Source organism: Strongylocentrotus purpuratus, unplaced genomic scaffold, assembly GCF_000002235.5.
Source record: "Strongylocentrotus purpuratus isolate Spur 01 unplaced genomic scaffold, Spur_5.0 spur5_scaffold_4, whole genome shotgun sequence".
In the NCBI taxonomy this organism is placed as follows: domain Eukaryota; kingdom Metazoa; phylum Echinodermata; class Echinoidea; order Camarodonta; family Strongylocentrotidae; genus Strongylocentrotus; species Strongylocentrotus purpuratus.
The window spans coordinates 12,458,434-12,484,142 of NW_022145610.1; the positions used below are offsets into that span (position 1 = coordinate 12,458,434).

The 25,709-nt window shown below is 37.7% G+C and overlaps 2 protein-coding genes across 3 annotated transcripts in view; both read left to right on the forward strand.

The window, feature by feature from the left end:
• LOC100888092 (CDK5 regulatory subunit-associated protein 2-like) overlaps positions 1–23,231 on the forward strand; it is a 51,636-nt gene extending 28,405 nt beyond the window's left edge. The window contains exons 6-11 of the mRNA XM_030998038.1: positions 2,773–2,896; positions 3,678–3,835; positions 21,063–21,222; positions 21,691–21,756; positions 22,473–22,582; positions 23,225–23,231. Of these exons, the coding sequence (XP_030853898.1) occupies positions 2,773–2,896; positions 3,678–3,835; positions 21,063–21,222; positions 21,691–21,756; positions 22,473–22,582; positions 23,225–23,231 (625 nt within the window). The remainder of the gene's footprint in view (positions 1–2,772; positions 2,897–3,677; positions 3,836–21,062; positions 21,223–21,690; positions 21,757–22,472; positions 22,583–23,224) is intronic.
• LOC586433 (centrosome-associated protein CEP250) overlaps positions 23,184–25,709 on the forward strand; it is a 32,483-nt gene continuing 29,957 nt past the window's right edge. For both annotated transcript variants that reach the window (XM_030997820.1, XM_030997821.1), the window contains exons 1-3: positions 23,184–23,266; positions 24,059–24,178; positions 24,636–24,728. In XM_030997820.1, coding sequence (XP_030853680.1) covers positions 24,155–24,178; positions 24,636–24,728 — 117 coding nt within the window. In that variant the 5' untranslated portion in view covers positions 23,184–23,266; positions 24,059–24,154. The remainder of the gene's footprint in view (positions 23,267–24,058; positions 24,179–24,635; positions 24,729–25,709) is intronic.

Consider the following 25,709-nt stretch of genomic DNA (forward strand, 5'->3'; position numbering starts at 1 on the left):
ATAGAATCTCCCACATGTTTTCCGCCATTGTTTTATGACAATACAGAATGCAACAGGAGTAACATATATATTTATTATGTGTTTTGGGCTACCTGCATCTTTATAAGTTTTGAGGTCATTGAAGGTTGAACAGTGTAATATAATATTCATGTCTTGATAATTAGACTCTAATGACTAAATTAGTTTGTGTACTGTGATGGTACATTGTGGGTACCTTGTGACTGTGATTATTCATATTGGAGATGATATATGAGAAGCTTTAAGTCAACCTCAGCCTCCCAGGTGTGGCCTTCCTTATTGATTTTACTCTTTTTTTTTTTTTTTTTTTTACATATCCATTATGATTTATCCGCCCCATCCAATGCTTTTGGTTTCGTGTTCTCTTTTAATACATTCTGAATGAGGGATTGAAATACAGTCAAACCTGCTTCAGTGACCACCTGTCTACAAAGACCCTTGAAAATGGCTTCTCAGTGAAACGTGTACTAAAGGAACCTGTACATAAAGACCACCTGCGTGTCTCCCTTGGGTGGTCTTTATAGACAGGTTTCCAGAGTTACCAGAGAGCTATCACATCAATATCATCTCTAAAATTAAGAAAAAGAGTGGAAAAACAGAAAGAAAGGCATACATGTAGCATTGCATTCATCCACGTTTAATTTTCTGGGGGGGGGGGGCTTATTTTAAAGTTTCAATGCCATAAAGGATGCAAATACAGGAGCTTCTGAAAGGGGACTGATTGAGTAGAAATATTAAGAATAGAGAGAGTGTACATGTAGCAAGAATTGACTTCAGGTGCGTGAGTTTCGGCTAGGTACAGGTATTGCAGTTTAGCCAGCTGCAAACTATTATACAGCAATGCTTTGCGATGGATGATGGGGAGTATTTGCGGTGAGCATTAAAAGGAGAACCTCACGAACATGAGACGGGAAGGAACTATAACAAGCTCCTTTCCCACGAAGCCAAGTTTTAAAGCGGAAATGTCGAAAGAGAAAAGAAATGGCTTCTTGCCAGAAACCTTCTAGAGGCTTTATACTTGTATGTACGTAAATTAGTATGAAGTACATTTGAAGCACTTGTTTTGAGCTTGTGTCTTATTCGATGCAATGTACAATGTGCAATGGATAATGTGCTTCTTTTTTTTTTTTAAACTTCCAAAGAGCATTACCCAAGTAATGAGCTTGTCTTGGCATTAACAAAACAAACCTTTCTGAAGTATACATGAATGCTCAAGTTCATGTTATTTTAAATCTGTTCAAAGAATATTAGATTTGAACATATTATCAGCCACCCTATGAACCCCAAATATTTGCTTTATCATACATAGTTTTGGGATGGAATGAAGTTCGAGCAGTGGATCAAGAATTGTTACTAGATTCTCCCATGTGGTATAGTATCCAAGTGCAAGGTTTTCAACAAGTAGAAATTGAAATGGCATCCTTGAATGATAAGTGTTGGTTGATTAAATTGTTGTACCATCAAACCTTTATTTTATACATTGATGAATGTTGAGGTTTTTTGAAAATTATTTTCAGTGGTTTAAACAACCATAGAGATGCACAAAGAAACAAAAAGCATATGGATCATCATTTGAATATCTAGCCACACACATATGTACATGTATAAACAGTATGAATACATGCACAATGTATGTGCAGTGTACACATGTAGATAGCAAACTACAGAAAACTTTCTTTTGTTGCCTCTTCATGGTTAAATTCCATGGATCCCAAAGGAAAGTCCTGTCTTCTGAGAAGGAAGACGTTACCAGGTTATTTAAAACCATCCATTCAGGATGTTGGCCTTTCTCGGTTTCAGATCCTATTGTGTGAAGTGAGAGAAGAAAAGCATTAGATGATAAACACATTTGATGAATTTTCTTAGTACCTTGAAAGGATGTCTCGATCCCTTTACTTGTATTTTGTTTACTTTTATGCAATAATAAACTCATTTGATCAATTTTCTTAGTACCTTGAAAGAATGTCTTGATCCCTTTATTTATATTTGGTTTACTTTCATGCAGTAATAAACACATTTGATTACTTTTCTTAGTACTTTGAAAGGATGTCTCGATCCACGATTTATACTCAGTTTTACTTTCATGCAATGACCGCCCAGCCCTAGTTACAGTTTGAAAGGTTGTTAGAAAGATTCTTCTTAAATATACCTATTTCTTTAGCAGTACAAAGGGTTTTAGCCAGGAAAAATAAGTCTGCTGGTACAAATGTATACTATATGTTGGGCATACATTTACATGTGTATATGATGTAGTAATTCCCGTCTCTATTTCTTTCTCTTGTTTCAATATATATCCACATTATTCTCCTTTACCTCAAAGTCTTTATCTCTAGATATCCTATGGTCATGATTTTCTTTTTGTTTCCAAGCTTCTCTTTGCTTCAGTTTTCAGTCCTCTTTTTTCTTCTTCTAGGTCCCTTTTTGTCTTTCTTTCTCTGTATCTGTATCTGTCTTGTAGTATAAACAATTTTTTTTGAATGCCCAGTGCCATATCAGGGCAGCAAGATTTAAGTCAGGCTAAAGTCAAACCTGTAAATAACGATTACTTCTCTATAAAGACCACCTGTCTATATTGAGAGAGACATGTGTATTGTAGCACCTGTCTAGAAAGGCCACCTGTCAACTTTTTCTGTTTCCCTTGGATGGTCTTTATAGACCGGTTTGACTGTATATGATTTATGCGCTGATAGACAGTTAATGAGAAGAGATACATTACTATGTCATATTATTTTTTGTATTGTTATTTTCCTGTAGTAATGCTGTGGAGAGCCTAGCCCATGAGAAGGATGTGATTGCAGAGAAGATGGAGGAAGAAAAGGAAGATGCTCTCAGTCAGCTCAAGGAGCAGCTCGAAGGAAAATGTCGCAGGATCCAACAGGTGGGTCATCAATAAGCCTGTTTCCATCAGCTCGAGTTTGCCAATAGCCCGCTATTCAACAGTCGGCAGTTACAATTAGCTGGATATTTGATCGAGAAAATATCCTGAGAAATCTTGGTCTTGTTTCCAAAATATCCCACTATTTAGGAAACAGTGGGCTAATTTGCGCCCGTTCGAGCTAGTTTGTAATGAGCGTATCAATCTGGTGAAGACGCAATTTTGAGCTTTTGGATAATACCCCGAGTCTGAAATTAGCTGTTTATTTGGCAAACTTGAGCTGATACGACAGGCCTAATTAGGATGGAGCTTTGTTAATTGATTGGTCATATTTTCACAAGAAGAAATCACAACATCGCATGAGGTATTTAGTACATTGGACATCATTATAAAAACTTCTACATATTATTTTTTGTAATGAGGTTTCACTGTTTTTAATTGAGATGAAAATAAGTTTCAGTAAATGCTTCTATGGAATGCAGAATATGATTTCTTTCTATATTTACCAAGTCAAGTGTATTGTGTAAAAAAAAGTAGATACAAATGTAATAGGAACTTCAACGAAAATAAAAATATTGGCATGCTGGATGTTAGGCTTGGAAGATTTTGACTGTTGTTGCGCATAGGCCGCATCCATATTCTTTGATATTTTTTGTTCCGAAAATACTGCAGCCTTTACGCCGGCAAATACGGTAAGACAATCTTGGCACTATTATAGATGCCCACTGTCATCATCATTCAATGCTAATGTGATTATCATTGTATGTGACTGAATACATTGTAGGAACTGGATGAGCTGGAGCGGACAAACCAGGGTCTCCAGCAGCAGGTCAACAATGCTTCCTCTACTAAGGACAACCTGGAGGATGACCTCCACAACAAGAAGATGGCATCTCAGAAGCAACACATGGACAATAGAGGAGTCTTAGCTGAGAAAGACAGGTAGGTTTGTTTAAAGCCCCACTGCACTACTTACAGCTACCTGCGCCCTCTATATAGCAAACAATGCCTAAGTGGTGACCATTGGTCCCCCATGATCCCCCATGATCCTCTCTTTCTTATGTTAATTGTGACCTGAGTTGATGAGATAGCCACCTGTCAGTGAACACTCTGGGTGGTCTAATCCCTCCTGGCCAAACTAGTGCAGATAGGCTTTAAAGAAATTAAAAAGGTGTAAAGTCTTCCTAGTTCAGGTTCCGGATGGCCAGGAGAATAGTAGTATCCGAATTGTAGGGTATCTTGTGCCTTTGATGAATAATAATGGTATTTGATAAATTCACGCACAATGTGCACCATCTCCACTCCTTGGGGAGTATTAGGAGACAAGTCTCTGTTGGCTATGAAAGAGTGTATAGATGAGCGACTGGTATGCAGTCATTACAATTGTTGGCAGAATTGGCCATTCTCCAATAGGAAGGCTTCACATTCCTGCAGTCTCAATAGTATTATACTAGTGACCTTCCAATGCCTCAATCAGGAAGAATTTACATTGTTCAAATTTTGTCTCTAATCTCCAAATATTGTGACTTCTTTCTCAAACCTGTCATATTCCATTATGTAAGGTATATGTACAGCATGGATGTGGTGGCCTTAATAGGGCAAGTAGCAGGGATGCCAGTTTTCAGGCAATAGCCTGAATTCACGCCCTGGCGAGTTATTTTCATACCCTAGTTTAGCCTTTTTTGTGTACAAAAAAGCTCATTCTAGGTGATTTCCAGACCCTCTGATCAATTCTAACTGGCATCCCTGAAGTAGGCAATCTGTTCCCACCTACTAATCATCACACTTGGGCAGTGTAAAAATACTTTCCTGTACGCAGGATCTCTTTAGGGATTCGGTATTATTTAAGCGCGATTTTCTCAGTGATTGAAGTATTTTTTTTATTTATTTTACCTGAGCTTCTTTTCAGTTTACAAGAGTATTTTTGAAGCTTACAAGAGCTAAATGGCTCACTGCTCCCATGTATTTCCTTTGCTTCTTTGATAGGGGGAAACATAGGCAGAAGTCCTCCCTAGCAGAGCCTAGGTCAGTTGAGATAAATGAAGCCTGCAATACATTTCACCTCACTGAAGGAAATTGGATAGGGGAAATTAAATCACGACAATTTTTCAGTAACTCACAAAATCCCAGCAGTGAGATCGGACAGCTGTTCGTGAGCTGGACCTGACCAAGTTCTGCTTAAGTTTGCGTGAATATTCAAAAATTTGTCCCCAGTATGGTTACAAGCTGTACCTTTGTATTTCTCTCTTTTGCTCTAGAGGTTTTTAGGTCGAATTTCATGAATATTCTGAAGAAGAAAATATTGTCTCAAGGAGTTCATAATACAACAAAAGTAACTAAACATTTCTAATACGTAAAGTAAGAAATTTGTGAAACACTCAAGGTGATAGTATAGAAGTGAACACCAATATCGGAGAAAGGTGACATTGCATGACAAAAAGCAATTAGATCGAAAAGTAAAGGCAAGCCTGCCCCTATCTTATTGAAAATATACAGGAACCTCTTTTAATTTCTTCGCTGTTGTAATAAGATGCTGTTTCCCCGTTGCAGAAGCCCTGTTTGTTGTGATTGATTTTGAAAGAGCTAAAAATAAAGCGGCCTCCTGTGACCCTGAGTTGATAGTAAGAGTGCTTTGTTGATATGCTACTAGTAGCCTAGAGACACAGACTCTAATTTAACACTTCAACACAATTTTACTAATAAGCTTTGAGCTGAGCCTAACTTTATCAGTCTCTGCTGATGAGCTAAAGTATGTACAGAGCCAATGATGTACAGTAGACTGTGCAGTCTACATATATAGTGGTCTTACAATTCAGACACTGTTAAATGCACACATTTACTGACAAGGGTTGGTGCCTTCAGACTGCTCCCCTTGCGTGAGATAAACATGCCCAGTCATTGCAGATCACGCTGAAATGAAGCTAGATGACCTGATCTTTGTAGACTCTTGACCAACTGTTGAGGTCCATCCATCAAAAACTTGGAGGTATAGCTTGTAACTTGCTTGATGAGACAGAAATACATGTTGATGAGAAAGAGAGAGGTCAGAAAATAATGTCAAGTGACTCTGAGTTCATTTTACCTGTCAATTAAAAAAAGGTTATGGAATTAAAATAGTGATGACGTTTATTTGTAGTAGATGGATTTTTGATTTTTTATGAAAGTTAACTGGACCCTGTTATAATAATAATAATAGCTTGTTCTTATATATAATAGTGCTTCTCATAACCGCAGGCCCTCTCAAAGCACTTTACCGATATATATTATTACCCCGGTTATCGGATTCAGGCTTACCCGCACACAATGTATGCACATTCTCCTCTCCATGGGGAGCATTCCAGCCAGGCGTCACTTGTTTACAAGCGCACACTTGCTAATCTAAGCACATTAGTTACAGTATTGCTCGAAATAAAGTAGACACCGTACCGCCGTGTACCGCGCGGGAGCAAATTACCACGGTAATTTATTGAGTACCGCCACCCAACTGGTTACCGCGGTACTCCCACCTACCATAATGTCCCGCGGTAATGTACCACATTTGGGAGTCGGCAGTCTCGTAGAACACGAGATTCTTGTATGTTTAGTCTATCCTCAAAACATAAATAAAAATGTGTGTGTTAATGTGAGTGAGAGATGTACTATGGGGATTTCAATTTTTTGATCTGTAATGAATGGAAATTGCCGATTGACTGACTTGATTCTACAAGTTCGCACGTACTGCACATGATGGTTGTTAGCCAACTAGGCATCGTTTGTAATTAGCTGAAAAAATGTTCATTGATAATGAGAATAAACGAGTTTGGGTAGGATTTCACCATACCATCATTATTTCAGAACAATTGTTGAATATTTGAATAACGAAGAGCCTTTATTTCAAAAGGTAAAAGCAGCCACAAATACATTGAACATTATAATGGTCTGATAAACTTAAACTACCCCAGCGTGTAACCTAGTAACCAAACACAATGAAACAAAGGGATGAATGTAGGTCAATTCATTCATCGATACGCGAGGCACGCAAGTTTGATAACTACATAGGACATGAGTTATAAAGTATTCCCACATCGCTTTGCTCATTCTGGTTTGAAAATACAAACGACTTAACTAAGCATAATCACGTAGCTGCAATTTGTTTAGCTACAGATTGATCAATGATTGCATACTTACCTGATTCTATGACGTGTCCCACTTTTAAAATATCCATGTTTAACTATAAATCCGAAAATCAGATGAAAGTTATCCCAGGGACATCCATGGTTATCCGAAAGATTAATTCCCTTACACACGTTGTTGGAACCACCGATGGTATAAAAGCTAAGTCTAGTTTCGGACACAATAATTCCATTTTTAAAACCACCACAACAACGATTCGTACAATCTCGTTCTATCTCTAAATGGTGATTTTCAGATGAAAAGTTAACTCTTCTCATTGGCTAAATAATAATTTGCAACTTTATTTTTTAAAAGCAAATAATTATTTGCTCGTTTTCAGTTGTCATTTATGGTATGGCGTCTGAATTGGCAGACTATGCAAGCCCTTTCAGTTTCAGCTGGCTGGGGCGTGTCATATTTCTTAGATAAGAACTGTCAAAACATGTCTGGGAAATGTAATCACGTGCAGGAGGGAGAGAGAGATAGAGAGAGAGAGGGGGAGAGGGCAGAGAGGGAAGTAGAAAGACGGGGTTAGGTAGAGGTGTGGAGGACAGTGACCTCATGTCATTTACTTGTTAATCAATCAATGTTTGACGGGACTTGTAAACATCCATGAAGGGTGATGTCTTCAGATGACGAATCAAAGAATAAAGGATAAAAGGAAGGGAAATACATGTAGATATTAAAGATTATATGATATCAGAGATAGGAAATATATGGAACGAAGAGGCGACTGTAAAGGAATAAAGTATACAAGGAAATAGATGGGAAGAATCAGAAACTGGATAAGAATAAAGGATTCGTGGGAGAGGAAATCTACATGGGAGGAAGAGGAGACTTGATATAAATAAAAGGGTTATAGGACGAACACCCCCGGCCAAGGCAATTATCCCCTCCCCCTCGGAAAATTACCCCCTTTGATTTTCAGCCCCCCCCCCCCCGAAAAAAATGCAAATCATCATCAGGGTGGACTTCCCCTTCAATGAACGGGGGGGGGGGGGGGGCGGGCGTATATTTGTCCTTGGGGCATATTTGTCCTAGGGGAGCTAATTCTCCGTGGATATTCGTTCCCGGGGGGGGGGGGGATATTTGTCCTCGGATGTTAAAGCCCACGGGGGTTATCGTTCCTGGGGGGGGGGGGGGTGGTGGTGTCCGAAGGTTCGTATTTCCGAAAAATGCAATAGGGTTCATAATCCGAAAATGAAATAGGGTCCATAATTCCGAAACTGGAAAAAGGTACCTAAAAAGAAACGAACGTTAAAATGAATTCAGGAGGCCGAGACGCCCCCCCCCCCCATAAGACTTAAGAGATCCTAAATAACTGTAGAGAGAGACATAGACGGGGAGAAATAGTAGAAGACAACAAAAGATAATAGAAAAGTATAAAGGACAAATAAAAAAAGGAAAGGAAGGAATGAAGGAAGAGAGGAATATTAGAAAAGGAGGGATAAGAGCGCAATCGGTGATATAGAGTGAAAGATAGAAGGGGGTATCATTATTGATTGATTAATAAGGTGATAATTGGAGGTCCGAGGCCATCTCACCGATTTCGAAATTTTTTTATGATTCATTTATTGTTTGTTCGTTTGTTGCTATTTATTTGGTATTTGTTATTGGCTCCCCTCCACCCTCTTTCTTGTATTCATGGGATTAACCGTCTCCCGTTATTATGGGAACAAAATGTACATCATATTAACCCCCCCCCCCCCCTCCCGCTGGATCTAGTGTTTACAAATAAACTTGATTAATTTTAAAACAAACAAAACGGAACAGGTCAATATATTTCACGAGTTGTATAAACAAAAATAGTTACAATAGAGGATCTCCTTCCCCCTTTCTTTCTTCTTCCTCTCTTCTTTATTTCCCTTATTCTCATTCTCTCTTTCTCTTTTATTTTGGCGGGGAGGGGAGGGGGCCAAGCACGCTCCTTCCCCTGGATCCGCGCCTGTATTTCAGGCTTTTCTTGAGCGTTTTTAAATAAACCACGTCCGCCTTCTAATGTCAGCTAGTGCTTTGAATCTTGCCTAAACATTGAAAATGGATAATTTTGTTAATATTTTCTCTTCATGTGTAGCCCGATAACCCAGGCAATACCTCATTTGCACTCAGCCATTAGAAAGAGAAGACGATAGAAATAAAGCAACATAACATAATTTTATGGAAAGAATTATCTTGCGGCCGCCAAATAATCTAGCTATATTTCCTCACGTTATGATGCAGATAGAAAGAGACATAAAACAAAGAATAACATGAGAGATAGAAAGAGAAGATAGAAAGATAGAAATAAAGAATAATAACAGGAAAGAACAGAAGATAGAAAGGAAAACAGAATTTCAAAATGAAAATAGAAAGAGGAAATGATAGAAGTATAAAAGCAAAGAGTAACATACAGAAAATAGAAAGAGAAGAAGGTGGTAGGATAAAACAAAGAATACCATAAGGAAAGGTTGAAAGTGAAGAAGATAGAAGGAAAATAACATAATCATGATAAGGAAAGATAGAATTATCTGGCGGCCGCCAGACAATTATGACTTGGTTCGTAAGTATATGTAAATTGTATTGGAATGGGAACAATACAGTTCAGTTCATCTGAAGAGAGAGAGAGAGAGAACCCCTTACACATCAAAATGTGAGCTGAGCCTGAAAGAAGCCGGACTTCAAGAAATCTTTTATGAACAAATTCTAAAGGTCCCCTTATTTCAAAGAGCCCGATGACGAGGGCGCTGGCTGGGAGATTAGAGAAACAATACACCTTTTATGAACCAATTCTAAAGGTCCCCTTAATGGTATTTAATGGCATTAACCGATTAAATACTGATTGCATATAGTGCTCGATAAAATCTTGGGTTTGGGCACATTTTCTGATGCAAGTTTCACGTCAATTATAGGACAGGAAGCAATGTGTTTGGACGTGTCGTATGTTTATCATGACGCCGAGAAAATATCGATTGGGAAATTGAGAGAAAACTTCATGTACATCGTTGATTTATCCTTTGTGTTACGATGTAAATCCTACTAACATCGTTTGCCATTATGGATTATTTCGGATATGAGAGGTGGTGAAAAGAGTAGAAGAAAGATTGGGAAAGAATGAAGTAAACATTTTGCATGAAAAAGCGGGTGAAATAGATGATCAAAATTAGAGGAAGAAAGAGGATGCAAGAGAGAGATGGAGGCTGTTGAAAGATCAAAGGACTGAGTAAATGATACGTTAAGGTAGAATGAGAGAGGATATATGAGAATTGGTGAAAATAGTAAAGCAAGCAGTGGCGGATCCAGGGTTTTCCAATTGAATGAGAGAGGATATATGAGAGATGGTGAAAATAGTAAAGCAAGCAGTGGCGGATCCAGGGTTTTCCAATTGAGGTGGGGGGGGGGGGGGGGGGGGGGGGGGGCGAAATTTAAACATTTTTTTTCTTGTTGCTCGAGGGGGGGGGGTAGTGTGAGCACTACAACTATAATCATGTTTTTACTCAACAGCCCCTCCCTCCCCCCTTCTTGAGAAAAAAGTAACTTTGTGGTTACCATCTTATTTTAAAACTTGTTTGGGCAGGGGTGGGGGCCGTCAGTGTTTTTTGCCAGGGAGGAAAGGCCCCCGTTGCCCCCCCCCCACCCCTCTATTGGAAAATCCTAAATCCGCCAATGCTTCCTAAATTTTGTTAATTTCCAATCTAAATGGTCCGTACGCTCTAATAATTGAACAATGATGTTCTCATGCCACGTGGCATTACTCTGTATCGTTATCCAGTCACAACAAACGGCTTGTAAAATAATGACATATTTATTACATTCCCGCCATGTCCCGAGTCGGCGCTCTCGGAACAAAGGTGCGTAACACTTCGCGGTGTTTTAGAACTTTGGTGTTGATTGACATGACACCACATTTAAGATACGCAATCGGCATATACAGTGCCTCCCAGGAAAAAAAAAACGAAACCGACAATTGTCAATGTTTTATCATAACTTAATCACAATTATAAGAGGAGAATGGGTATGAATAAAGGACACTATAGAGAGAGGAAAAAGATGGATAGAAGAAGAGACTGGATAAAGGATACTAAATAGAAGGAAATAGATGGAGAGAAGAAGAGACTGGGTAAGAATAAAGGATACTAAAGAGAGAGGAAATACATGGAGAGAAGAAGAGACTGGGTAGGAATAAAGGATACTAGAGAGAAGGAAATAGATCGGGATGAGAAGAGACTGGGTAAGAATAAATGATACTATAGAGAGGGGAAATAGATGGGGAGAAGAGGAGACCCGGGGAAGAATAACTAGAGAGAGGAAATAGATGGGGAGAAGAGGAGACTCGTTAAGAATAAAAGATACTAGAGGAAATAGATGGGGAGAAGAGGAGACTCGTTCAGAGTAAAGGATAATAGAGAGAGGAAGTAGATGGGGGGGGGGGGGGGGGAGAGGAGACATTGACGTTGTTATTTTTATGCTTCTACTTCTTTCTCTTGTTTCTCACACCGCAACTATCTTATTTTTAGTATGTTTGAATATTTACACACATTCGTTCTCATGATTTACCCTTGACATCACTTGGAAATCGATAAAAAAAAACCTACGATTTCAGCTCTGCATAGCAGTTTTTTCAGCATGTCCGTACTCATCAATATTCATGAGCGCATAATCACGCACGCTGTTGGCAAGGCTCCAAGAAGTCATGTCATATCGTGGGAACCAAAACTTTCTCCCTGCCTGGGTACGTAGAGACCGTACATTGCGTAACATACACTTTCTCTGTCATCAAGTCACACAGAAGAGATTGAGATAAGAGTCGAGTTGTTAAATGATTTAATTATGTCAAGAAGATAAGAGATAAATTTGTTTCTCTGGGGACTTGCTGGTTGAAGACTGGTGGAATGTGACATGGGCCACGGGGTGGATCCAGGATTTTCCAATAGAGGAGGTTGAAATATGAAAATCGCGCCGATCGATATTTCGGGGGAGGGGGGAGGGGGGAGGGGGATGAGCACTAATTTTTGTTCTTTCTTTTTTTTTGGGGGGGGGGGGGGGGGGTAGTGAGCCTTATTTTAGGAGAGTTCGTTGTGCTTTGGCATGCGAAGAAATTGAAGTGGCTTATCGGCAATCTTTACAAATCAATATATATTTTTTTTTTAAAGAAACATGATTTTCAATGCAAACTCATGGACAGTGCTATCAAGAAATGACAAAGGCCGTTTGAGACCATGAAAGATAGAGCATTTCGGAGTGCGATCATGTTATGACCTACGGACGGTTATGCTTCTCCAACTCCAACATTAGTAACTGAGCTGATCGAGGCGATTGGAGACGCCGCCCGCCGGCGAGCATCAACTGGTCAGCTAATTTTTATAAGCCCACGTTTTCGCGCGGCGCGATCACAACCTTAGCCGTCGACAGAAATATAAGGAATGAAAGCATTTCTCCCGGCGTCATTCATCGTTTAAGTGATTAAACAATTATGGTAAAGCGACGTGCGAATCCTTTCCGTTTGATACATGACAAAGGGAGTGACGTACGTGATGGTTCATTACGAGATTTTCTTGAAAATCTCGTGGTACATTTTCGTGGTAATTACCGCCATTTGTGTACCGCACAGGGAAGAGTTACCGCGGGAGTACCGCGGGACTCAATCTTGGATTGATTCCCGCGAGACCCGGCGGTAATCTGTCTACTTTATTTGGAGCAATACTGTATGTAACAATATGTAATTGATCTGCATTGAAATCATCCAATAAATTGTCTCTTTGTTGTTGCAATCAACATTAAATTCAGATTTATCACACTTAAACTACCCTTAATCCATTTGCAATAAAAACTGGGTCTTCAATTTCCATTTAAATGTCATTCTGGGGGCCTCTCTTATTAACATGCTCCCTTGAAGTGTCTGATCCTCATTAAACACTTATTTTCAGGGTGAGGCCATTTTTCTTATGGTTTGTTTGTTTTTTTGTTTAAATTGTTTTGCCTGGAATTCAAGCTGCTTTCCATCTGTGACCAATCCAGTCATTTCTTGTTTTCCCAAGGATGTTCCTGCCCCCTCTTTCCTCTGTATCTCGTAGAAGGGAAGACATTACTGTGGGGATGACTTGGTTAGAATGCTACATGTAGGACCACGGGGAATACACACTGCACTACTAAATTGTTAAGTGTGCAGTGTATGTCTTCAAGAGACATGTACGGGTATGTAGTTATGTGGAGTTGATAAGCATTTTAACTCTTTCAGTGATGAACATTAATGCATGTAGGGATTTTAGCTGCCCAAATTTGGATATGGCCGGATCTTCCCCAAGTTCTGTATTTGGAAGAAAAACGAACTTTCTTTGTCCATTTCATAAGAGGTTCCGTAACAGTATACAGTTGTAGGCATCATCGAACAGTATTTCAATTTTAACAAAATGGGAAAGGGGCACTTTTTGTCACAAAGAAAATCATCTTGGGATTATAAAAAACATTTTGTATTTTAAGAGTTTAGGGTTAATAACTCTTACTGCCTCCAAATCTCCTTGCTTCTGTTAACTTGTATTTATAGATGAAATATCAGTTTCACATTCTGTCATTAAAATCAAGGCCTTTTTCATTAATCCTTTCTATCTAATAACTGCATACAGGCCAGATAGCTTGAAGTCTTAGCCTAGAAAATGAAAGTTAATTTCCTTTCATCTCCAAGTAAGTGATACCCTGTGTAAGAGGAGAGCTAAGTAGGGAATTACCCTATTTATGCCATGCTTTCTAGGCCTGGGCTCTTCTTACCTGGATGGTTAAGTGGTTAAAATCCTAAAATTTATGCACGTCTCTTGAAGTATCAGTTCCTACTATGTTTAAGTTCATGGCATGGAATCTTTTATTATGTAGGTCTTCCTCCCTATATCATTTGTTTCCAGGGTCTTTTACATGTAGGTTGTTGTTTGAAATTAAAAAAACAATGGGATTTTTGTATGTAATCTAGAAGCCCTATTCTCCTATTTACTTTCATATGATTTAAAAATGCAATTTCCTTGTTATCAGCATCAGTTTCACATTGAGATAATTTCTAAGGCATGGCCTATCTCTGTTACTTTCTTCCCTCTAACAAGTCCTAAGCCTGCTTGATTTCATTATTACCATAAATCACTCATCATGATTAAGGTTTCCTCCTTATGGACACATGAGAGTGCCATATCCTACCTTTTTGTAAGATTAACAGCCCTTTTTGCCCAAGAAGAAAATTTGTTTTCAATTACAAATTGATACTGGGTGTAAGTCACAAATATGTTTAAACAAAAGAAAAATTGTATGAAGAAGAAGTAATGAATAAGGAATCAAAATGATAATTGTACATAGTTTACAGTGAGTGAAAAAAGGGGGAGGGGGTGGGGGTATACAGGGTATACATATCCTCCGAATGAATCGTTATTAAGAAATTTGTTTACATATTTGCAATTGCTTACATTTCTCATTGTATACAATATTCATGTCATGAGTCAACCCAGATATTGCTCAAAAAGATGCAAAATTTCCATGCATTCACGGCAAAAGATTTTTTTCTTCTTCATATTTGTAGTAAAAATAATATCTTGTAGTTTTCTTCATCTGGATGTAGGAGATTGAGGCATGCAATTCCTTTATCTTTTTTATTCTAAAGATGTGGGTACAGGGGAAAAGTTGTACTTTCATGTAACCTTCATGTTCATTAGAGGCTCAGTCATCACCAGGAATAGCTGAGCCAGTGTTTTTAATTCCTCCTCTCAGTGGGCCTCCCTCCTGCCAGGGCCTAATCCTGGGTGACATGAAAACAACATCAAGCATAGTTCCAGGGTAGCTTTTGAGGATTTGTTTTGATTCTGTGCGCCTGTTACTTTCACAAAAAAGTTAATACCTTTCTTTTTATGACGTAGGATTAATAGAATTAAAGAATGTTTTCAGTGCAGGATGTGATTTCATGTTCTTACATGTACTTTTTAATCTCTGTCTGTTGCCGTTTTGTGACATGAATGGTTTGTTCGTCTGTCTCTCTCTCTCTCTATTTTTCTACCTGGATGTCATGAAAACAACATCAGGCATAGTTCCAGGGTAGTTTCTGAGGGATTTCTTTTGATTTTGTGCACCTGCTACTTTCATAATAAGTTATAATGCCTTTCTTTTTTTTATGTGGGATTTGTAGAATTAAAGAATGTTTTCAGTGGAGGATGTGATTTCATGTTCTTACATGTACATGTAGTTTTTAATCTCTGTCTGTTGCCCTTTTGTGACATGAATTGTATTCTTTGTTATTGTTTTGCTCTATCTTTAGCTCTATCCCTCTGTTTTTTCTTTTGCTATCATTGCCTTCTGTCTCTGTCTGTCTGCCTGTCTGTCTGTCCCCCTCTCCCTCTCTCTCTCTCTTTGTCTTTCTTTGTCTATTTGTCCCTCTTCTCTCTCTCTTTGTCTATGTCTGTCTCTGTCTGTTTGTCCCCCCTTCTCTGTCTTTCTGTCTGTCTCCCTCTCCCTCTCTCTCTCTCTCTCTCTCTCTTCTCTCTTCTCTCTCTCCCACTCCCTCTTTCATCTCTATGCCTCACATTCTTTCTTGTGTTACTCTCACAATATCTTTATAATTAGTTAGCAGCTTCACAACTTATAGGCCCTAACTTGCAAAATGCGCATAGTGACCAGAATATGAAGATGCAGAACAGCACAATGTCAACTTCCATAAATTGAAAAACTTTTACGTGCATGAAGATTTAATGAATAACTTGAGTAGTTAGAATTTGCACAAGTTTTTTGCTGAAATTATTTAAAAAGAGAAACAAAAATTGAATTACACCAGTGAATAGTAAGTATTAGATGCCAAGTCATGTTCAGTAGCTGCCCCGATCCCGTCTGGGCTCCTTGCCAACCTGTTGATCTGTATGCTACAGGAGCAATAAACTCAGCAAGTCTACCTTACAAATCCAGAGAGCTCATATTGCCATGGAGTGCTCATGATGGAGTAATGCTGGTGATGTTTTCTCTCCTATCAAGTATGGAATCCTACTGTATTAATCATTTAAAGTCAGCTTTGATGGATTAATTAAGTATGGTTCTGAATCATACTTTTGCAGAAAATGTAATTTTGTATGAGTATGTATGTAGAGCAATGTTGGATCATATATAAAGACTAGTGCATCAGCAATATTTTGCTTCTGTTTGACCCTATACATGTGCATTGTACATGTAACTCTGCATCTAGAAATAAAGCAGATATCTCCACCAGCTTTTATACAAAGAAGAAGGTAATTACCAGGAAAATGTACAAACAGAAAAAGAAGAATAAAAACAATCACATGTAAACAACAAAACAATCCTCCTCTTGCCCTCCCTCCCCCCCCCTCCCCCCCCCCCCCCCCCCCCCCCCCCCCCCCCCCCCCCCCCACTGATCGGCCTCTGCTTTTTCTCTAATAATTCCCCTCTAGGAACATTTGTTAGAATGTGGGGGTCATCCTGAATTTTATATATCATGAGTCACTTGCCCTTGGATCCAACTCCTTTGTTGAGCCCAGAGTAGACCAAATCTGAATAAAGAAGTTTGCAGTTTGAGTATATGCTTGGGCAGAGATTTGTAAAACCCTTTAATTTGAAGTGCCTAAGTGTGACTGTCACGCAATCAATTCGATTAGCAAATAATGACCTTCATCATGGGTTACCATGCCAACGGGGGAATTACGTTTTCATTTTTTCAGGGAAGGACTTACCAGGGCCTTTGATTCAATTTGGGATCTCTGAATTTAGCGCTGAGTGATAGTACGCACACCTGTTCTGGTGAGATCGGGCGTAGTATTAGATTTGAGGGTCTGGCATTTAGAGTCCTGGCATTTGTATCGCTGATCGACAGTTGTTTACCGTGCTTGAGGTTAATAAGTGCTGGCAATGTGACAAGTCATTTCTATAAAGCTTTGTGTTTTCATATATGTACCAAAATTACTTTTTGGTTATTGTGGGTAGATGCAACTATATTTTTGGCCTTGAATTCAGTTGTATTTGATTGCCTATTGTTTTACCTGACTGGCACTAACAAAAATGTGTCTGATGAAGGTTAACAAAATTTAAGAAATTGAATGTTGAATATCTGCAATCAGAATTGTAAGCATAATACTCCTATTGGAAATAGGAGGTAGGTCTGCAACTCTGCATACATGTACATGTATGTAGACTGGTAGGTAAGAACTAAGAAATGAGTAGACCTACAACTCTATTTCCTATCTGAGGGGCTTGGATAGATTTATTATGATACTCCCATGAATTATTAGGGGGGGGGGCATCATGATAAACCTATCCAGTTATCCAGTTATGCCACATAATAAAAACCAATAGAAAAAATACATACTGGTACCCATACTACCGTACAAAGGACTATTTTTAATGTTTTTAACTCTGGTGTGTTCCGGTTGAACATGTTGGAGGTTCCACGTGTACCAAAACAAAAGGGATATATTTAGCACTTCCCTAGTTACAGCTAGGAACTACCCGGCACTGCAATGGCCTATTGTCCTTGGTAGTATAAAAAACACAATGATACATCATCGCGTGCAGAGGTACGTTTAACAGTAAGAGTTTGGCAGCGCTTACTAGGCCTGTCTTCATCAGCTCGAGATTGCCAAATACTCTGCTATTTCAACTATCCTGTCGCAAATTATCTAGCTAATTAGCATCCTCATCAGCCTGCAGTTGCAATTAGCGGGATATTTGGTCATGATAGTCATCCCAAGATATCTAGGGCTAGTTTGCAAAATATCCCTCTATGTGTCCGGTGCATCTTCACCAGCCCGAAGACGCGTACTATGCACGAATGCTGAGCAAAATATATCAAGCTAATTTCTCGAGCTCGAGTTTTGAGGTCCAGTCTCTAGCTGATGAAGAGGCGATTTGTAACTTCTGACTTATTTCCCAAATCAGAAATAGCGGGCCATTTGGCAATCTTGAGCTGATGAGGACAGGCCTACTGAGCACAACATCCCTGACAGGCTGCTATGAGTCATACAGAGAGTAATAAAGTCGTTCCAAACTGAAGTTGTAATGGGAAAAGAAAACAGGAAGGGAGACAGATCAAACGCGGCATGGAAAGGCTGAATGCCGTACATGTACCTTGTGTAGTAGAATGTTTGTCTGCGAAGGAAAAGCATGTTATTGGTATTTTTTGTGGCATGATGATAGGAGGAGACAAGTTATTTTTAAATGCAGGATACTATGTTAGGCTCGATGTGCAAAACAAAGAAGAAGATATGTGCCATGGTCACAGTGCAGTGGGAGGTGGAACATTTAAAGGGAAAGGAAATTCAAGGAATATGAGCTGTTGGATAATGGAAATACATGAATTTGTCTCAACAATAATGCAGTACAGAGAAATCTGGTCCGGCAACTACCTGTATGGAAATACCACCTGTGTAATAAAGATTTGGGGGGTTTCCCTTGAAATTTATTATACATTGAAAATTGTGCCTATATATATATATATTACAACCCCAATCTATATAAAGACATGTTTTTTCCTCCCTGAAATGGTTTAACATGTACATAATACAGGTTTGACTGTAAGTGCATATGAATATACACAGATAAACAAGTACATTGTAGACTATTCATTTCTTTGGCCTTTGAATCCAATAATGGCACATATTACTGCCAACTTTCTTTGTCTAGAACTGGAACCAGCCCCCCCCCCCCCCATAGAAGTGTATCTCTTAAGAGTAAAGCAACGTGATGACAGTTTCTTCTGTTGAGGCAAGATTCCCAAAATTTTGGAATTGAAATCAAGCTCAGCTGTTAGGCAGTAATTGGCAACAATCAACCATGCTGCCTTTATTAAACCATCCTTCAAATCACAAGCATTTTCTCCATATTTTATAACACTTGCAGGGAATTAAACTTAAGAGATATGATTTTAACATTTGCCTTGGTGCACAGGGTGTGCCCTAGCTCTATTAGCTCGTTAAATGATCCCCCAAAGTCTTTTTGGGTGCGTTCAATCGACACTTGTTCACCCTAGAATCACAGTTTTCAAAGACGTTTAGTTTAAAACATGGTTGCATTCAAGCTATTTTTCGTCGGTCGTAAAAATAAACATGTTTAAAAACACAAACATGAAACGCTGAAAAAGATGCGTTTTGTATCGTGACTCTGCAGAAACACAGTCTCTAAAATTCGCTTGAATGAAAGGAGATCTCAATCATGATTCTATGACATCGTTATTGTGTCCTGTTTCGGTTTGACCGATAGTCAATCGTAAACACAGGCAGAAAGCACACGGCAAAGTTGACCTATACTTCCAAGGTCAAACTACACAGTGTGATGAGCAGTGACTGGGCTTGAAATGAGCAATGGAAAATTGCTTGAACGTTCTCCCGCAGTAAACGTGTTTTTTTAACGGCGTTTTGATTTGTGATTCATGTTTATGATTATAGCTTCAAAAAATTGATTGAACGCACCCTTAGCTTGTTAAATAATCCCCCAAGCCAAGGTCTATAGGGCCTCGCTAGGGTGTGAAAGCCAGCCTCAGTCAAGTGCTGGACTATATTTGACTGGGGATTAAAGTGTGGCTTATGATTGCGGAGATACAGAATGTGACGTCTTGTCTACTAATGTGTCTGCTAAAGTGTCGGGCAATGTTTCTATTGCCGGAGGGGACTGCGGGTTTGAACAGCATCTTGCGGTATACCATGCACACAGCCATGATTATTAAACATGTACACTAGCATGCAAACTTCCACAAAACAACTGGTATAATAATAATAATATTGGGTTCTTGTATAGCGCTCGTATCTGCTAGACTTGACACTCCTGGCGTTCCCGATTATTACCCTGGTCTTAGCATGCAGGTTTTGTGCAGCACTGCCATTTTACAAGTTTATTTTTATTGTAAAGCATTGTATAAAGCCAGAAATATGTATTATTACTATTGTTATGTTCCCTCTTTACAATTACATTCTTCTTTACGCCCTAATTTCCACCCTCCCCCTCCTCCTTTCTCTCTCTCTCTCTCTCTCTCCTTCTATTAGATATGATTTTTGTCTACCTGGTTATGTTCTGTCATTTCATCTTCCTCTTTTTTTTCTTTTATATCCTTGCTCATCGTATAAATGAGAAATTTTTGCAATCTCAGTGCTACTCAACTCTGCATTTTCATTCTTCCTTTTCTGACACCTCAATTTATGTAAAAATCCCAAACTTGTACATGTAAGAAGCTTTTGCAAATTTTGGGAGTGGTTCATATTTGAACAAAACTTTCTTGATTTGAAACGGATCAATCTCAACTCTGAACATTTGCATTTAAGATTTATATAAAATATTGCTGCAAAATCAGCATTAGTGAACCGTCCACAAAAAAATCTGGCAATACTCTTTTGTAAATACAGACAAAGACTTCCATGTATAAGGGTTTAGTCATACTTGTAGTACTAAACCTATGAGAGTAGGGGTCATTGATCTACAGTATGACAAGTTATTAGTCAGTGGCAACTTTAATTGAGGAGAACAGTTTCTCATTAGCATTGTATACCCTTGTGTCTAGCTGAACAAGGTATTACAAGGTATGAGCACATGCGGTAGCATTGACGTGACTATCGAAGGTCCAAAAGCCCTTTGTCTCCTCAGTCCTCCCTTCATCCCATATATGATAGATTTAATGATGAATTGCACAATTTACTTCATCATACTACATGTATATGAAGAAAAAAGTAACATTATTATGTATCTTATGTTTTTTTTTAATAGGGTGATAGAACAACTAACTCAGCTCTTAGAGCCAAGGATCAAATCATAGGAAGGCTAAACGATGAGAAGGTCCTTACTGCAATGATAGATTCAATGATAAATTGCACTTATTACTTCATCATACTATATGAAAAAAAATAACATTGTTATGAATCTTATGTTTTTTTATAGGATGATAGAACAACTTAACTCAGCTCTTAGAGCAAAGGATCAAATCATATGAAGACTAAAGGATGAGAAGGTCCTTACTGCAATGATAGATTACTGAAAAATTGCACATATTACTATATCATAATTATTATGTATCCTATGTTTTCTTTTATAGGGTGATAGAACAACTTAACTCAGCACTGAGAGCCAAGGATCAAATCATAGGAAGACTAAACGATGAGAAGGTCCTTACTGCAAGAAAGACGCTACAACCCTTACAAGAAGAGGTCAACAAACTCAAAGATCAGCTACAGGAGAAAGAGGACCAAATAGATGTGAGTAAAATATTTCTCCCATTCTCATTCAGTGTGATGAATCTCTATCATTTTCCTAAATCTTGTGCATCAAGGCTTGTTCAGATATGGCCCGGTAAACTGCCACCCCTAAAAAAGCCACCATGTTTTATATGAGTAAATGAATGGCAACTGCATGCAACAAAGGACTTGCACATATTCACCAATCACTGATCACTGTGTATTTAGATCCAAAAATAAGAAGTGTCATATGTTGTCATTTGCTGGGTCATAGTATCTTAAAGAGCTGTTACAAGAAAAATTAATTAATAAATTCAATTTCCTTCATGACCATGTCCAAGCATCCAGATAGTGCCAATGACACATACACACACAAGCAAGTTCATTGATCTTTTAACATGAAGTTCCATTATAATTAAGATGAAGATTTCTTCTTCAATATGTGGAAATTGATGTTCCATTATTCTTTCACCCATTGTGGTACTACAGGATATGGAGAAAGGTGCAGGCAGAGATAAAGATAGAGACAAGGAGAGGATACGCAAACAATATGAGGTGAGATGATCGACAGTGACTTATTTTTTATTTTGTTCAACATTTTTTGATATTGTTAATAATAATAATCTGAATTTATATAGCCCTTGATATGAAATATTGTCTCTATTGTAAGATCTTTACCCATATAATTACCCTGGTCATTGGATTCATTCACGCACAACGTGCACTGTCTGGGGAGTATTATACCATATGGTCATCGTGAGGGTTTATATGGCAATTACTTACACAAAGGCTTTCATCATCCTACCAGGTCTCCATTTCTTTCGTGGGTATGAAGTGGAAAATGTAGTGTAATGCCTTGCCCATGTATCTAGAATTTATCAATTCTGTCAATGTCAGTGATGATAGTGAAAAAAAGAGAGTGGATGATCTATACCAATCTTTTGAAAATGTATAAATAATTTACTTGTATTCTGTGGATTACTTGAATAGTCTCATTCATTTAAGAATGACATAAAGTTAAATTTCTTTATTTTGAAGTTAAATACATTTTCAGAGTACACATTTTAATGAAAAATTAAATCAAACAAGTATGAATCTTCTTGTTTTTTCCAACTTTGTTCTGTTCTGTTCCAGTAGGTTTCCTATAACCCTCATAAAACTGGTCCATGATAAATACTATGTAATTCCCCCCACCCATCTATGAATAAATACCTGAAAGCTATGAAAGAATGATTCATGTGATATTGTTTGTTCTTTAAATGTTTTTTTAGGATGTTTATCTGGAACAGGAGAAGAGAGTTCGTGAGTTGGAAGATGCAACCGAACAATTCCAGGATGAAATCAGAAACAAAGCAAAGAACATTAAGGTACCATCTTTTGTGTGTGTGTGTGTGTGTGTGTGTGTGTGTGCATACAGTGTACCAGGCACATGTTTTACTGTTGATAACTTGATATATTATTTATGAAGCATAATCCTGAGAACTTGTAAAAAAAAATTTGTTGTTGTAATAAGTATGGGTATGATAAAAGTGATTTGAATTTGATATATTTATTTATCAAATAAAAAAAATATTAAACAAAATAAACATTTGAATGTACAAAATATGAAATTCCTGCAAATTTGCTTGGATATATTTGAACATATATGTGTATTATTGATTTTCCATTGTTTTGCTGAATTATTTGTGAAATTATTTGTGAAATTATGTTATTGTTTGAATATTGAATAAACACCTCATTAGAGGCAAAGGGGAAAAACTATCCTGAGTACTGGTTGAAGATATTAAGTTAGTAACACATACATGAAAATTCAACTATATGAAAAACAGCTAGTAATGGAGAGGGAAATGTCATGGTACAAGATTCTGTGAAATCAGTTGCATTGTCATTCAGATGAGGAAGGTAAAATACAGTTTTTATCAATAACTTCTAGACTAGTTAATCTGTTAAATAAATTAGTTTGGAAAGCTGTTATTTAGTATTTCATGCATGTTTGTGTCATTCTCTTCTACCTCCCTTTTAGGACATAGAAAACGCGTTGAAGGTGTCACAAAAAGTAATCAAGGTATGTACATCATCTTATTTTTCATATCGTAACTTTCATAACTGTCTAGAGCGAAATGTGCAAGAGTCTTTGCAGATCACTACAATTATGTCTAGATGTAGTTTTGGGAGAGTTTTTGTGAAATAAATGCAAATCATCAATAGTTGTTATTTATCTCCATCTTGTTATACTTTGTACGTGATGCTAGCATTTTTTAATTTAGTGTGTCTTAGATGTTATGTAAAGCATCAAAATTGTCTTCAGTCAACAGCTTCCATCCATGATGAGAAAAGAGAAAACATGTTTATTTACATCATTAGCACAATTTTTAAAATGAAAGTCCCAATAATCTTTAATAATTTGCTCTTGCTACATTTAAACCACATCGAGCAAAGCTAGAAGCCATATTTGTTAATAATAATGGATATTATAGTCTATAGCGTATATATTTTAGTGTGCCACTCCTCACAAATATTGTGCCCAAGGTGCGAAATAAAGGGGAACATGAAAAAGAACAAAAGTAATACAAGTTATAAATTACAAACAGATCTACTGGAAAGCAAATTTGAATCATGTTTTGTACTTTTAGGGTAGTTCCTTTAAAGCCTATCTGCACTAGTTTGGCTAGGAGGGATTAGACCTCCCTGCATGGTCACTGACAGGTGGTTATCTCATCAAATAAGCTCTCAATTAACATAAGAAAAAGGGGACCATGGGGGACCATCAGGTACCGCTTAGGCATTGTTGGCTATATAGAGATTAGCATTACAACAGAATTGATGGTTAGTAATGTTTATTCTTATTGCTTTGCAGGAGTTGGATGGTAAAGTGAAAGACAAAGACGCAGAGATCGGAACACTTGAGAGCGGTGGAAAGAAGGGTGCTAAGGCTATCCAAGGACTGACAGAGATGGTCAGAGCTAAAGATAAAGAGGTTAGTCATCCGTTTACATTTCAATATTGCTTTATGAAATTCAAATTAAATTGATTTGATCCATTCAACATTTAAGAGAGTGGAAGAAGTTCACATACATATTTTCCATTTGATTGTTCAGTCTTGTTGGTATTTATTCTATAAGTAATAAGGAAATATAAAAACATACACGTTCATGTATATATTTAGCTTTCAATATTACCTTTTGATTGCTGTATGTAGATGTTGTGTGCTGATAACTGAATGATATTAACTCTGTGTAAGATGATATTAGTTAACGTCCTTCTCTCAATGTACTTATCTACAGTATACTTTCACACTTGTGGCAACTTTCAGTATATGTACAAAAAAAAAAGGTTTTGAAAATAGGTGCATGTTGCATAGATGTATTCACACAAGGGAAGGTTGGTTTATAATACATAATACAAATTTTGTATTTTTTCATGGTTTGATGCAGATTCAACAACTATGTGACCAAATAGAGGATATGGAGGAGGCCCTCACGAAGGCTAATGAGAGAGTCAACAAGGCAGAGCGCAAGAAACATGAGGTGAGCACACAGTAGTACTTCATTTCTGTCATGTCCCCTTATGTTCTCCTCATTCTGATGCATGTGTCAATATTGCCCCTTCACTGTTTCTTTTTTAATATTAAACATCATCTCTAACTTTCATTTAAAAGTAATCACAAGTTCTGGCAATGGCAGAAAGTTAATTCCAGCAGAATCAAATGAAATGTTCATTGAATGTTCAGGGCTAGAAATAAATAAGATCAGCCAAAGGCTTTCAATTGAAACTGTGGAAGAGCAAAGCTTTTGTTACTTTGTTTAGATTTTTGCTTTTCTAAATAATCTATTTAATACATGATGAAGTATTCAGAATAAGTTTATGCCAGTTTCTATCAAAATGCAACTCCATATATAAACATAACACAGGATTAGCTTTAACTAGGAACTTACCAGATTGATTTATCCTTTGAATACATCCATCTTTTCTTGTTGAATACACTGCTGGTTTCATGTTTGCTTCTGCAAGTACTCTGTTGGCTTCTACATAGCCTCCATTTCATACTCCTTTTTTTGTGGTTCAAAACGGAGAATAATGTTGCTCAGTTTCACAGAACATGGGGCAAAAAATAGATCCTTCCTGCTTTGCTCATGATTCTCCTTTTTAATGATAATGATAGTGTCCAATAATAATGGTAATAATAATGATAATGGTAGGTATAATCCTGTTAACAAACCTTCCGAAGGTTGGATAAACGCTGAATGAAAAGACAGACTAACAGTGTCCTTCATTTATACCATATTCTCCAAGAATTCAAAATCTTTTGTAAGGCTGATTCCCAAAACAATACCTTGTTGAATTCTCTCTCTAATACTATGTACTCCATACATATGCAACCTGCCTCTGTTATCCTTTATATACCCGATTAAAAAGGCAAGCAGCTTGTTATAAATCTGATTTTTATATGGATGTAATAATTACCACCATCCTTTCCTTATGCCATCCCAAACAAGCACTAACTTGTC